The sequence below is a fragment of the Poecilia reticulata genome, chromosome 11 (genome assembly GCF_904066995.2).
Source record: "Poecilia reticulata chromosome 11, P_reticulata-male-v2, whole genome shotgun sequence".
Taxonomy (NCBI): Eukaryota; Metazoa; Chordata; class Actinopteri; order Cyprinodontiformes; family Poeciliidae; genus Poecilia; species Poecilia reticulata.
Window position 1 is genome coordinate 20,992,905 of NC_088840.1, and position 13,322 is coordinate 21,006,226.

The 13,322-nt window shown below is 40.7% G+C and overlaps 1 protein-coding gene across 1 annotated transcript in view; it reads right to left on the reverse strand.

Moving 5' to 3' along the window:
* ext1b (exostosin glycosyltransferase 1b) overlaps positions 1-13,322 on the reverse strand; it is a 144,449-nt gene that overhangs the window by 14,081 nt on the left and 117,046 nt on the right. The window contains exons 5-7 of the mRNA XM_008422746.3: positions 9,125-9,257; positions 5,676-5,794; positions 427-522 (exon numbers count right to left, since the gene is read on the reverse strand). Coding sequence (XP_008420968.1) covers positions 427-522; positions 5,676-5,794; positions 9,125-9,257 — 348 coding nt within the window. The remainder of the gene's footprint in view (positions 1-426; positions 523-5,675; positions 5,795-9,124; positions 9,258-13,322) is intronic.

The following is a 13,322-nucleotide window of genomic DNA, read 5'->3' on the forward strand; positions in this document are numbered from 1 at the left end:
TATTTTATGGATTTTAAAATCAAATACCAGTTTTGTTGAAGCTAAAACGAACAAAAGTTGATTCTTGATTATAATTTAGATCATAATTAAGGTAAAAAACGTGAATCCAAACCAAATAAATGCTTGGTGGTTCTGAAGCTGGGGTCCAACACACAGGAGGGATTTTCCTCCAGTCATCCAGAGTGAAAAACTCTCATTACTGAGGTTGAATTAAAGCTAAAACTGTCCTTTAATGGGATCAGCGCGGCTCAAATCGAAACTCATTAACTCCCAGAGTGAATAAAGATACAGTAGGTTTACCATTTGGGAATATGTAATTAGAAATGATAGCAATCACACCTGTGAGGCATCTGAGTGTGAGTGTGTGTGTGTTTGTGTGTGTGTGTGCGTGTGTGTGTGTGCGTGTGTGTGTGTGTGCGTGTTCACCTTGTTCTCTCCCTCGATCACGATGACGGGCACGGAGGTGGCGGGCCAGCGGTGTTTGGCTGGGAGCGGCTTGTCGCAGTTCCACAGGACGATAATCTGGAAAAGACAGAAAAAATAGTTTTTTTCTAATGTAAAGCTGCTCTAGTTAACTAAAACTAAAGGGGAAAACTGTAACCAACTGGAACTATCTCACACTTTTATCAAAATAACAAAAACACTCTTATAATTATAGATATATTATCCTTTGTTTTTATGTGTATGAATCTATTTATCTGCCTTTCAAACCGAAGTGAAATAGATTTTTTTACGGCGCTGTCGGCGTTTCTCCCAACTCCACAGGAAACTCCAGATTCAATAACTGATTTATTTTTTTAATTGCACCTTCTGTTGAGTATTTATAAACCAATCAATGTAAGAATAATCACAATACTTTGACTTTTCTGAATTGTGCACCGAAAAATTAACCCAAGTATGAAAAAACTACAACTGCGACTATAACTATTAAAATTAGCAAAAACAAAACAAAACTTAAGAATAACTAATAAAACTAGCAAAAATGATACAATATTTAACTAATAATAATTAATAAAAAGTAGTAAAATCAAAACAAGATATAAAAAAACTAATAAAAATATAGTAAAAGTGAAAATATTTAGCAAATAAAAAGTATAAAATGCACAAACTAATTAAGACCAGTTAAATTAGACAAACAATGAAAAAAAACTAAACTATAGTCAGAAACCCTGAATCCTTTTCTGTGCATGTTTAATCATTTATTCCTGTTTCACCCTCAGAGGACCAAACCTACAGATTTAAACCATGAAACACGTGACATTTATGTGGCTCGCGGCCAGAAAATGTCACCTTGTTACGACTTGATTCAATGTTAAAGAGCCGCAAAGGGCAAACGAAGCGATAAAATATTTTCCAATTATCACCGCGCCGCAGCAGCAGCAGCAGCAGCAGCGTCAACATTTCAGACGGGAAACGATCCAATCACGGCGTCCGAGGACGTTTTCCAGTCAGGGGCAAAGGTCACGCCCTCAGCTGCGGTCATGTCATGTTTTAGATGACTCAGACAACGACGCAGCAACCTGCAGGTCAACCGATTCACTGAATTACCACAGCAGGATTCATTAATATTTAATCAGAAACACACACACACACACACACACACACACACACACACACACACACACACACACACACGCCCATAGACGTTTACAGTCACACAGAAGGCTGGTGAGAAATGGTATGGAGACACAGACCATGACAAAGTGCTGTTAGTTAAAGTCAGACAGCAGAGTCGTGCTGTTCTTGGTTTAACAAACATGTCTGCGTTTGTCCTTCAGGTCAGGCCGACCCAGACGGCTTAAACAGAAACAAAAAAACTCTTTTCTTATTTCTATGGCTGCAAAACGTTTGTCTGCTCTGAGTTTTGACTAAAAAAAGCTAAACAATGTCTTTGCTTCTGTGTTCCTGGTTTTGTTCCTCCTTTCAGGGTTTTGTGTTAATCGTTTTATAAATTATTTTGCTCTTTAGTCGTCAGAAGGACTTTTGGTATCAACTGTATGTCCTGCATTATTGAGGCCGCATAGTTTAGTTTCCCCTGGGCAAACTGGCACTTTGTGGTTCTTCTGCATCTCTTTGTGTTTCTTTCCCATAACTGCTTGTGTCCATTTCATGTTGTTGTTTTTTTTTTTTTTGCTTTACAATTTGTTCACCAGTATTATGTTTTTTAAGTTGTAAATTTAATTTGATGTAGAATTAAATCCACCTTAATTTGTTCCTTAATTCTATGTTTTCAGTTGCTTAAGATGTAAAATGTTGTGCAAACATTCCAGCCTAAGAGTTTAATCATGTTTTTATGTTTTTTGTTGCACATTTCAGATCAGACAAAGACAACGTGCATGGATGGATGGATGGATGGATGGATGGATGGATGGATGGATGGATGGATGGATGGATGGATGGATGGATTTGTGAAGAAAACAGTCTCTGAAACAATAATGTTTATAATTATAGTTGTGGCTGGAACGATTAATCGTATTAATCATGATTAATCACTTATTTAAATAATTGCTGACTAATTCGGTAATTGATTAATCGTTAATTGGAGCATACAGACTCAATCAAACAAATGCCATTTGCAGAATGTACAAAAACACCAAAATGTACAAAAATATGTGCATTTTGCATTTAAGATGGAAAAAATAATCTTCTATGTCTAAAACTGTTCTACCCAGAACTCCTCACATGACGTAGTTTTAGTTACACCCGGTTTAAATTCAGTAAAAAATTCTCTTTATGCAATACAATTAATAAAAAACAACATAATTAACAGATATGAAGTCAAGCAGAAAGGAGAAAGGACTTTTTTACACGGTGTTGGAAGTATTATTTTAGCTGCTATGCTGTTGAATTTTAGGGAATAAAATGTTCATTTTGGTTATTTTAAAAAAGGAATCGAGTTATTTGCTTATTTGTATTTGTGATTAGACAAAAAATATGCAGAAAGTGCCAATTTTTAAAAATCATATTAATCTATTGTCAGAATAATCGATTAATCGTCAGAACAATTGATTAATCGTCCAAATAATAGCTGTCTGAGTAAAATAGCCTTAATTATAGTGTGTTGGGAGAGTTTCTTGCAGTGCTCTGACTTAGGCAGACGGATATGGGAACCACATTGAGATGGCGTTGGGAGTGAAAATCCACTCTTGTTTAACCCGTTAATCTCCTGGTTTGGGGTGAACAAAACTCTCTGGGACACGGCAGCAGCCTCCCATTCAGTCTGCGTCTGCCCTGATGAGATGTCCTCCGGCCAGTCTGCAGATTCTCCCATCCTGGTTCCGCTCAGAGGCGTCCCCAGTCCCAACGGAGGTGAACCACAGGAATTTCCCTGCAGCGATCAATAAAGCTTCGTGTTACTCAGGCAGCAGCGACGTCACACACACCGCGGCTCGCCCCGGGGGGACTCTGATCCCTGACTGGACCTGCAGAGCAATGTGCTGGGAGATATTTGGATGTGTGCTGAGGTATTCCCATAAGGCTGCAGCAGCTGTGAGTTAGCGTGCAAAATATGTCACTGGCAGAGGAAGAAGATGATGTACAGCTGTTTGATAAATCGCTAAATCGTCTCCCTATTCTCAGTGAACGGAGATAACAAAAAAAAAAGAAATCCTTCAGGAAGCTAATGGGGGGGTAAATACTGCTGTCACAGAGAGATAACAACAGGTATGCTGCACACAGACGGGTGTTAATGCGCTCACACACTTCTACTGCGGTTTGATTAGGAAGACAGATGGAGTCTCTGTCGGCTCGCCGCCCTCTCTGGGTGTCGACAGGGAAGTATTGTCTGAGTGCGCCGGATAAACGACGGGAGGAGGAAACTGCAAAACACGCAGCAGGAGGTCTGCCGAGTCAGAGCGCTCCTCACAACGTTTCTGTCGTCCAGTTTTACCCTCTGGTGTTCACCGTTCATTCATTCATTCATCCTCACTCGTAGCACAGCAGCTCCCCTCTTGTTTTTTTGTGCGATAAGAAGAAGAAATGCCCCCCTTCGCTGTGCACCCGGCTCTCCGCTCTGCACGCACAGCCTGGAGAAGGCAAACAGGAAAGCAGCTCCATCAAAGCAGAAAGCTGGGGTGAGACTGATATATGGCTGTTATTGATTAATCAATTATTCTGACAATCGAATTTTTTTAGCAAGTTTTTAATTTAAATCTTTTTCATACAATACTAGACATTAATTAAAATAAAACTTATTTTCTTTACTAAATAAAAAAATACAGATTTTATTGCTTGAAATGCAATAACTGCACCTTTACGCTTGATCGTTTGTAGCACCTGAAAAAAAAATAGGGATACACCGATAAATCGGCCCTGATTGTTAATTTTATGAGATCGTTGATCGGTTCGCTTTCACTGCAATATGTCCAACGAATCAAACCCTTCAAAAATTCCTGTTCCCCCCGGTCGCCTGTGGTGGCGCTGCACCAAAAGCTACTGATGCAAACGACAGAAAAACCTCTGGAGAAGACATGAGCGCCGCTTCCTTCTTCACAGAACGTAAACCAAAATGGAGTAGCATCAGATTTTAGCATTTGTAGGATTTCTCTTTTGTCTTTGGTAAAAGACCACGAGGCATTTCTCCTGTTAGCGCTAGACCTGTGCGTTTGTTCTGATTGTATTTACCCAGAATGCTCTGTGGTACAGTTCACTTCCTTCTGTTGGAGCGGTTTCTGGTCCGCTTCGCATTCATATGTGCATTCAGAGCACTCCAGAGCTCACTTTTTGGTCCACATCAGTTTGATTGTGTATTCACGCCGCCCCAAACAAACCGGACCTTCTACACAAACAAACCAGAGTTTGATTAAAATGGACCAAACATGGCTGGTGTGAATGAGCCCTAAGGGATACAGATTATTTACCCTTTATTTGTGCTACTGGATATAATCCTGGATCTACCTTCATTAGACCAGAGGGAGCCTGTATGAGGGATCTGTTCAATTATCTGTCCATTCTTTCATTTGTTCATCCATCCACCCAGTCTTTCATCCATCCATCCTTTTGTCCAATCATCCATCCATTATTTACTCATTCATTATTTATCCATCCATCCATTTCTCAATTTGTCTGCTCAGCTACCAGTTTTTCCCCCAGCCTGTTTGTCTCTTAGTACATCCGTTCATCCTCCAGTTTAATATTGCAGGTCAGAACATTTTCTGAGCATCTCCAATACATTAACAGTGAAGTTTTGTGTTTCTGCCTAAAAGGGAAGGAAAACCCTGAAAATGTGGAGTTTTGACCTGAAAACCATAGGAACCCTGAATATTTCACTACCGTTGCAAACTATAAATACTGAATTGGATTTACTTTCTCATTCACTCTGTTTCCTGCACAAACAAACCAAAACACACCCACCCAACTCCCACAAAAACAACAGAAAAAAACCCGGCCATCCAGGAGCAAATTCCATTTCATTTCCCGCTTTGGTAAGGAGCAAGCTGGGGAATCAATACACGCCATCTCCAGCTGTGCTGAAGGGGGCTCGGCTGCCATGGAGACAGATGTACCCCGGCTGCAAACTGCTGCTCTAATTCAATCCTCCAGAGTTAATTCACAGCACACACAGACCCGGGATGAGCTCTGCTGTTCTGCTCCGCTTGGAAAATGCAATTGTGGAGCGGGCCGCCGTGAGCCGCATAATGCGGCGCGAGAGTTCAAGGATAACGGCAAATATTTACCTGAGCACAGTACTGGGATTTGGCCACAGCTACCAGTAGCTTGAGAATGGGTTGGGACTGGGACACCAGAGGGGAGACGGCGTGGATGACTGCAGTGAACTTGGGGTACGGTTTAATACCTGAAACACAAACAGAAACACGCAGTCTTTAATGACTCTCACTGAAACTTAAAGGTGACCCGTTATGCTTCCTTGAACAGGTTTGGATCGATGGATTATACAAAACATGTCCAATACATTTTTTACACAAAATCCGACATTTTAGGGTCAAATAAGCTGCTGCTGGCCACGAATCCAACTCAACGTTTACACTCCCACCTAAAAACAGCTGCAAACAGATGGGCAGTTATACTACTGTACATCTTTGAAAAGCAGAAGTGGAGCCTCCTGCACAACCAACAACAATGCAGAAAGTGAAAATCAAAATCAGATCACATTTTATTTGTACAGTGCCTTTCAACAACAAGGCATTTAAAAGCGTTTTACATCATAAAAATACAAAAGCGTAGAACAGTCAACAACTGAAACATTACATTTTGTCAAGTGCCATTGTTACACATCAGATTGTTGGTTAATGTTTCATTGATTATGATTCAAAAGCGACTCTAAACTGGTGGGTTTTCAGTCTATATTTAAAGGTACTCAGTATTTCAGCTGTTTTGCAGTTTTCTGAAAGTTTGTTCCAGCTTAGCAGAATCAGAATCAGTATTTATGGTCATTGTACAGAAGTACAAAGAAATTTGTTTCAGTACAGCAATTTACAAGTAACTATTCAGCAATATATAGGAGCTTTTTTTAAGTCAATAATTCCTTAATTTTGATGAAAAAGTTATAGTTCCACTGGCAGATTATTTGAATTAAGTGAAATCATCTGCCAGTGGAACTACCACTGTTCTGAATCAATATTAAGAAATTATCAACTTAAAACTGAAACTGAAAAGTTTGGGGCTTTTCTTGCAGCGTAGAGCCGATTGTCAAAAAGAACTAGAGGCTCATTCTCAAAATCTTTCAGTCTATTTTCAGTGGAGACGAGGCTGTCAGCAGGAACAAATACAAACAGTTTAACTGGCAGGGATGAACATTTTTCAAAACAACTTTAAAATATTCAACAATGTTAATGTGTTTGGAAAAACTCTGAATCTCCCGATCACTAAATATTTCATCTTGCAGCTTGATAAAGAGACAACCGACCGCTGGTGTGACTTTAGATTCAACCCGACTTCCTGCTGGAGCAGAATAATCGAAGCTGAAAACACGGAAGGAAAAGACGCGGAGGCAGACAGATCATAAAGGGCGTCCAGCGTCTCCTAATTTAAATCTAATCTAACCCAAACCAGCAAAGCATGGCGGGGAGGAGATAGCGTCAGACGACTCGTCTCTCTGCCACTGAGCAATTTCTGAGTAGATTAACATATGCGGTTTTCAAACTTTGCAAACTACGGTATCTTTGCGATTCCACTGCAGACTTTTCAGAAATCTGCAAGTATGAGTCTAGAGCTGCCAGGAGTTGATGAAACCCCAAACAGAACCTGCAGAGTTCATTGTCTGGGTTGCTAAACTTTGGATTCACGTGCCGTTTTCTGCCTGTGGCACATGATACTCGGTGGCTTTTATCAGCCTCTATGAGCACATTACGCTTCTCACTTCCTGGAAGTTTGCAGAAACACTCCAGGCTGCTTTGAGGCACAGACAGGCTTTTGTACTTCTGGCATCAAGTTTTAGTGCAGCATCATAACATGGAGGACAGGATTAGGGCTGCGATCTTTGACTTGTTCAAGCTGGTGAAGCCTCACAATGAAGGAGCGTCTGTTTGTTTTATTCATAAAAAGTTGTGTCATTTGAACATGTTGAGTCCAAAATCCTTCTGTAAAATCGCAGAGTACATTTTCCCCGAAGCGATGCATGGAGAAGAGGTTTGTCGCTCCAACGCCGCCGTCTCCTCTGATGGCTGATTGTATCTCATGTTTACATCGGCTGCTGCCAGGATTTTTAATGACTTATGTGAACAAGCTTTTTCACATGTGATTTTAATTTCATTTCTTATTTAATGGAAACACTGCAGTTGAAAAATTGTGGGTTTTTTTCAAACAGCAGAATGTTGACAAAGATTTGATTGTAGTGGAAACACAGCTACAGTTAGAGAGTGTTGTTGTGAATGACAACAGAGTCAGCAGCCTTTCATTGGCTCTGAGAGAGGAAGAAGAAAAGCCAGCTAGAAACAAATGATCTGGCTTTGGTTTCACACATTTACCCATCAGTGACAAGCCACTTTGTCTCCTAAAAGCCCATCCATGTTTAATTGCTTCCTCCTTGACAAACAAATTCAGCTGCAGCCATTGTAATCTGTGCCTGTCACCGCATCCATCCATTTCCATATCCGAAGTAAAACCTGGCTGAGTTCATTTTGCAGTCTGTGTGTGTGTGTTGCAGCAGTGGATGATGATGGAGTGAGGAAGTCAGGGATGGAGAGGGTTGCAGAAATGTGGCGGCGGGGGGAAATATCGGCTCTGCTGAACCGTAGCGGCAGGAATCTGGCCTCGTCGCAGCATTGCTGACTTTAAACCCAGTGATGGACGGGTTGGTGTGTCAGCAGAACTAATACAGACATCCGTCACAGACCCGTTCGTCCACCCCACTACAAGCCTGATGCAGCCACAGCAGCAGCAACTTTATTCCATCTCTTGTTGCCAATCAGATAAAGTTCAGGAGCCACAGCTGGATTTGAACAGAAATGATACGGAAACCGTCTTCTTGGATGAAAACTAATAAAGAGAAAGGGGAGGAAATTCACAGGAAATGTTGGTTCCTGATTTCAGTTTGAGAAAATATGGGAGCCGAGTGGGAAATTTCTGTTTTCCATCATTTCAAGATGCTTATATGGAAAAAGCCACTTTCTGACATTAAAACAGAAAAAACCCACCATGAGAAACATTCCTGCCCCTTTAGCAAATCAGAAATTATGTGTATTATGTAAAAAAAAAAAAAAAAAAAGTCTCTAATTCACAATAAAATACCCACAGCTGTGGTTGCCAGATTTTTTTAGCAACCACAGGTGTTGGTATCTTTACCTGACATCTTTAAAAAGCAGAAGTGGAGCATCCTGCACAACCAACAAGAATGCAGCAAGTGGTTTCTGGGTGGTAAGTCAAGAACAAAACATTTGTCTTTTCCAGCAGCCATTGTATAGTACATACAGCAGTAAAACCAGTTGATCAAATGTGCTGGAGTTCTGCTTGGGTTGCTAGGTAACGGCACATTGCCCGTCAAAGGCGACTTAACAACTGGGAGGTTTTTGAAACAACTCGTTTCCCAGAAACCAACCAGACATTAACTTATTCCCAAAATTATTAATGACTTATTTAGAAGCAGCAGATGGAAGAGCATAAAATCTGAATTTTGTACAATTCCTGCTCTGTGTTAATGCTGCTCTGGGTTTTGTGCGTTACTGACCCAGTGTGGCATAGTAAAAGGGGAAGTCTCCCAGGTATCCGGAGTACTGCGGCAAGGCAAACAGGCCTCCAGGGTGGCTGTTCCACATCAGGCTGCTCCTGGAGCCGTGCTCCAGCACTCGGTCCTGGATGATCTGCAAACAGAAAAAAAAAACAAAAAAACAACTAAGATTCTAGGAATAAAATTACTCTGCTTGATATTTACTTTCAACACAGTCCTTTGATGGTCTTTTCTTTGGTATAATCACAACCACAGAACATAAAAGCTTTAACATCAGCATAATTTCAAAAGGAAATCTGCCATTTTCTAAGAAAAAGTACAATTTTGTCTTAATTTTCATAGCTTGGCTTCTTTGAATCTTGGAAATGTACTTTTAATTTGTAAGGTTTTTTGATTCACTCAGTTAGAAAAACAACACAAAACTCCCCCTCCACACATTTTACAGCCGTCCCCGAGAGCACATAAAAATCAAAATTACACGAGTGAATGAAAAGATTGATTGTTAGCCTCTCAGATTACACTGTATGAAACCATAAAGGACCATCAATGAGCCTTGTAATCACTCCAATAAAGCGTTTCACACAGAGATGAGTTTTCACACAACAACGAGGTGAAGCAGCTACAACTTCCTGCTTTCACACCAGAATGTTACTCAAGTGTTTTCAAAGTCAGCTGACGACTTAAAGGTGAAATTCTGCCGTTTATCCACAGATGGTTAGCTTTGTGGCGTTGCATTTAAAGATTTGTTGTATAAATGTTGATTGTGATGTAAATGTTTATTCGTTATGACCTCAAGATGTTTAAAAAACAAACATTTTAAGTCAATTCAGCTCAGTTTTTCTGTGTCAGACAAGGTAAACCTCATATATTGGTATCAGAAGTGAAAAAAGACAATCAGTGCATTCCTAGTAAATACCCTAAAAGCCACTGTCTGCCTGTTCTTTGAGCAATAAATGAAATTATCACATATCTGACCTCAGATTTTGGTATTTGTAAATGCTAATCCGCACCTTTGTTGCAAAGAATTGCTTAAAATGCAAAAACCCCTCTGCCACACCTTCCACCACCTTGAATAAACATTTCAAAAGCAGCATAAAAGTATGATGAAAGCGTAGCTAAGCTCCTGAACTGTTTGCTTCATGCCGCCTTGAAAGCAGCTATTGAAGATCTGCAGCCCAAAGCAAAGCTGAAATAAATGTGTGTTCTTGTGTAATATTTCACAGACGAGCCAAACTGAGGTTAGATCAGCGGCATCTGCGCCGGTCCGTCTCACAGAGAGGAAGCCATGGGGGGGGGGGGACGCGATAGTCGGACAATGCAGACGGAGTCATCAGCTGTATCTAAGCGTCAGTCTGTCAGGCCTGCCTCAATCCTTTCTGGGCCCAAATAGAGCAGTCAGTCAAACGGTCAGACGTGAAAATGGCCACCGTTTTCCCCGGCTTCTGCTGAACAGGCGGGCGAACGTACAGAGATATTGCCTCGGCGCCCTTGAGCCAAGCTAAATTGCTTCAGTAAAACAGACACAGGTTTGCAGCCATGTTTTATAGCTGCTATTGAATCAGGAGCTGCCTCGCTGTTGGCGTGGAAACTCAAAAAGGCGTTTATATAGCTCAGAAAGGAGGCAGAGAGTGAGCGTTGTGATTGCTGTTCTCACTGTTAAAAGCCAATAACACAGCTGAAGGGAGGGCTGCTGCAATAGCACGGACAAAGCAAAAATTCATCACAGAGGGGAAGTGATGTGAGGAAACAGAGAACAACAAGCGCACTGGAAGTTTCTTTTACTTTTCCCGAGCTCCGTCCCCGAGGGCAGTCGATAACGGTGCGCCTCGGAAAAACAGATTACCTCAGAAACCCGTCGACTTCTCGATAAAAAACCGTCCTGCCACCTTCAAACCCCGCAGCCTTTTACACCTTATGACGGGCAATTCGGCTCGCTTGGCTGCGGCTCCTCCCCCGACGGCGGCCCTCAGTCGGACATGATGGACGACTCAATCTCTCCTCAGACCAGCCACAATCAACCAATTAGAGCATGATAGATAAATCCTGCTTCTGCGGACTCGACTTTAATTGGTGAGTTTAATGGGTGCACCAGCAGCCCAGATCCAGCAATACTGACCTTGTGATTGGTTGAAATGTTGCCACTTCCTGACAGGAAACACTGCATGATTGGCTCACTGTGTTGCCCTTCAGTCAAACTATGGAAAAACTGTAATGTCTGTCCTATTGTGCAATTAAATTAGGACTCAAAAGCACCAAATAAATTACAAGAAAATCCATGAATGCTGACGTTGCTTTAAAGGTTACCTATTAAGTTTCCCTGAACAGGTTAGGATTGGTCTATACAAAACATCTTTATCACATTTTTAACACAAAATCTACATTTTAAGGAATCCAAATAAGCTGCTGCTGGCCACACCCACCAACGCGACGTTTACACTCACATGTGAGAATGGCTGCAAACAGATACACAATCATACTACCATACATCTATGAAAAGCATTAGTAGAGCCTCCTCCAACAAGAATGCAGCTAGTGGTTTCTGGATGGTAAGTCAACAATGAAACATCTGTCTTTTCCAGTAGCCATTGTACAGCGCATGCAGCAGCAAAACGAGCTGACCAAACATGCTGGAACTCAGCTTGGGTTGCCAGGTAACAGGCAGGTCCTTCTGATTTGTGAAGTTACATTCTGTAGGTTTTTATAGCAGCTCATTTTGCAGACACCAGAAAACATAAACCAGTACAAGCAGCAGTAGAAACCCAGATGGAAGTACAAAAACATAAAATTAGCATGATAGGCCTCCCATATATGAAACAACAGTGATTTGGATCAGTACATTCGTGTCAGAATTGCCTATTCAAAGTTAAAACCCGACAACTTTGCATTTCACATAAAATCCAGATATAATGCTGTGATCGTTTTCTTATTCAAAAAAAGGAATTTATTTGTGTACTTGAGTATTTTTATGCATTTCTAATCTTGCATAATATCATCTGTGATCCTATTTTCCTTCCTTCTTCCTCTCTCTCTCTCTGCACCTTTTTCTGCAGAACAATTAGTTAGAATTAAGCTTTCAGCCGGCAGCGTAGTTAAAGCAAACAACACTCCCTGCCAAACGCACACAGTGAGTCAGAAGCTGTCGCAGTGTCACCTTGCACTTCGCAGCAGAGTGACGGAGTGTCGGCAGGGTCGTGCCCCGGTGCTGCCATGTGTGTCTGGCCGCCTTGACATATGGAGATGTTCCTCTGACTCGGTGTGTGTGATCGGTCGCAGGGAGGCGAGGCTTGATAGCAAACATACCCAAGATGTAGAGGCAGATCAAAAGTTTGACTTTGAGGCCACAGCTTGGGTTGTGTGCAGTGGGAGTGGGTGGAAATGGGCAGTTTGGGTCTGTACATAGCTGAATTTCTCCCCAAATAACTGGGAGTTAAATTCAACAGAGGATACTGAATCACAAAAATCAGATTGCTTTAGAGAAAAGAAGAGGAGAATCAAGATTTTTCTCTACGACTGTAAGTTAGACAGAATGAGTCACCTGTTTAAAAATGGGGGAATTTAAATATTATTTGATGAATAAGCACACATAATAACAAAATAAGCATATTTCTGTAGTATATTGTCAGCCAAATAGATGCATTTGAAGCTTTTAAGTTGAATTAGACAGATGAAAAGATAACGTAAAAGTACATTGGACTAATGTTTGCTTAAAATGCTAAAAATATTGCAATCCAAACATAAAACATAAAACTATGGTTTGTATATTTACAACAGCATGAATTTACTGTCCTAAAAAAAAAAAAAAAACATTTTGCCGGACGATAAATTGTCCCTGAAGTTATTGCGATAAACGATAATATTGTTTTCAAGAGCTGATGGCATAACAAAGCAAGAACACATTCTCAAACATCAATAAACTTTAAATTCTAATAAACATTTAAAACTGGAACTGGAAGACATTTTAAACATCTAAAATAAATAAACAAAAACAGCAAATAAAATTAGTTACAAAGCCAAAGCACCAGATTGATGGATTTCATTTAGGTTTTTCAACAATGCCCAGATGATCTCAGCAGGCTTGGAACATTTTGTTCTGCAAAATGTTACGACATAAAAGTTTATCATTGAGAGTTTATTTTAAAACTGAGAATTATCCTGTATTTTATGACATTACTGGGGAGGCATTTCTATTAACCGCAGA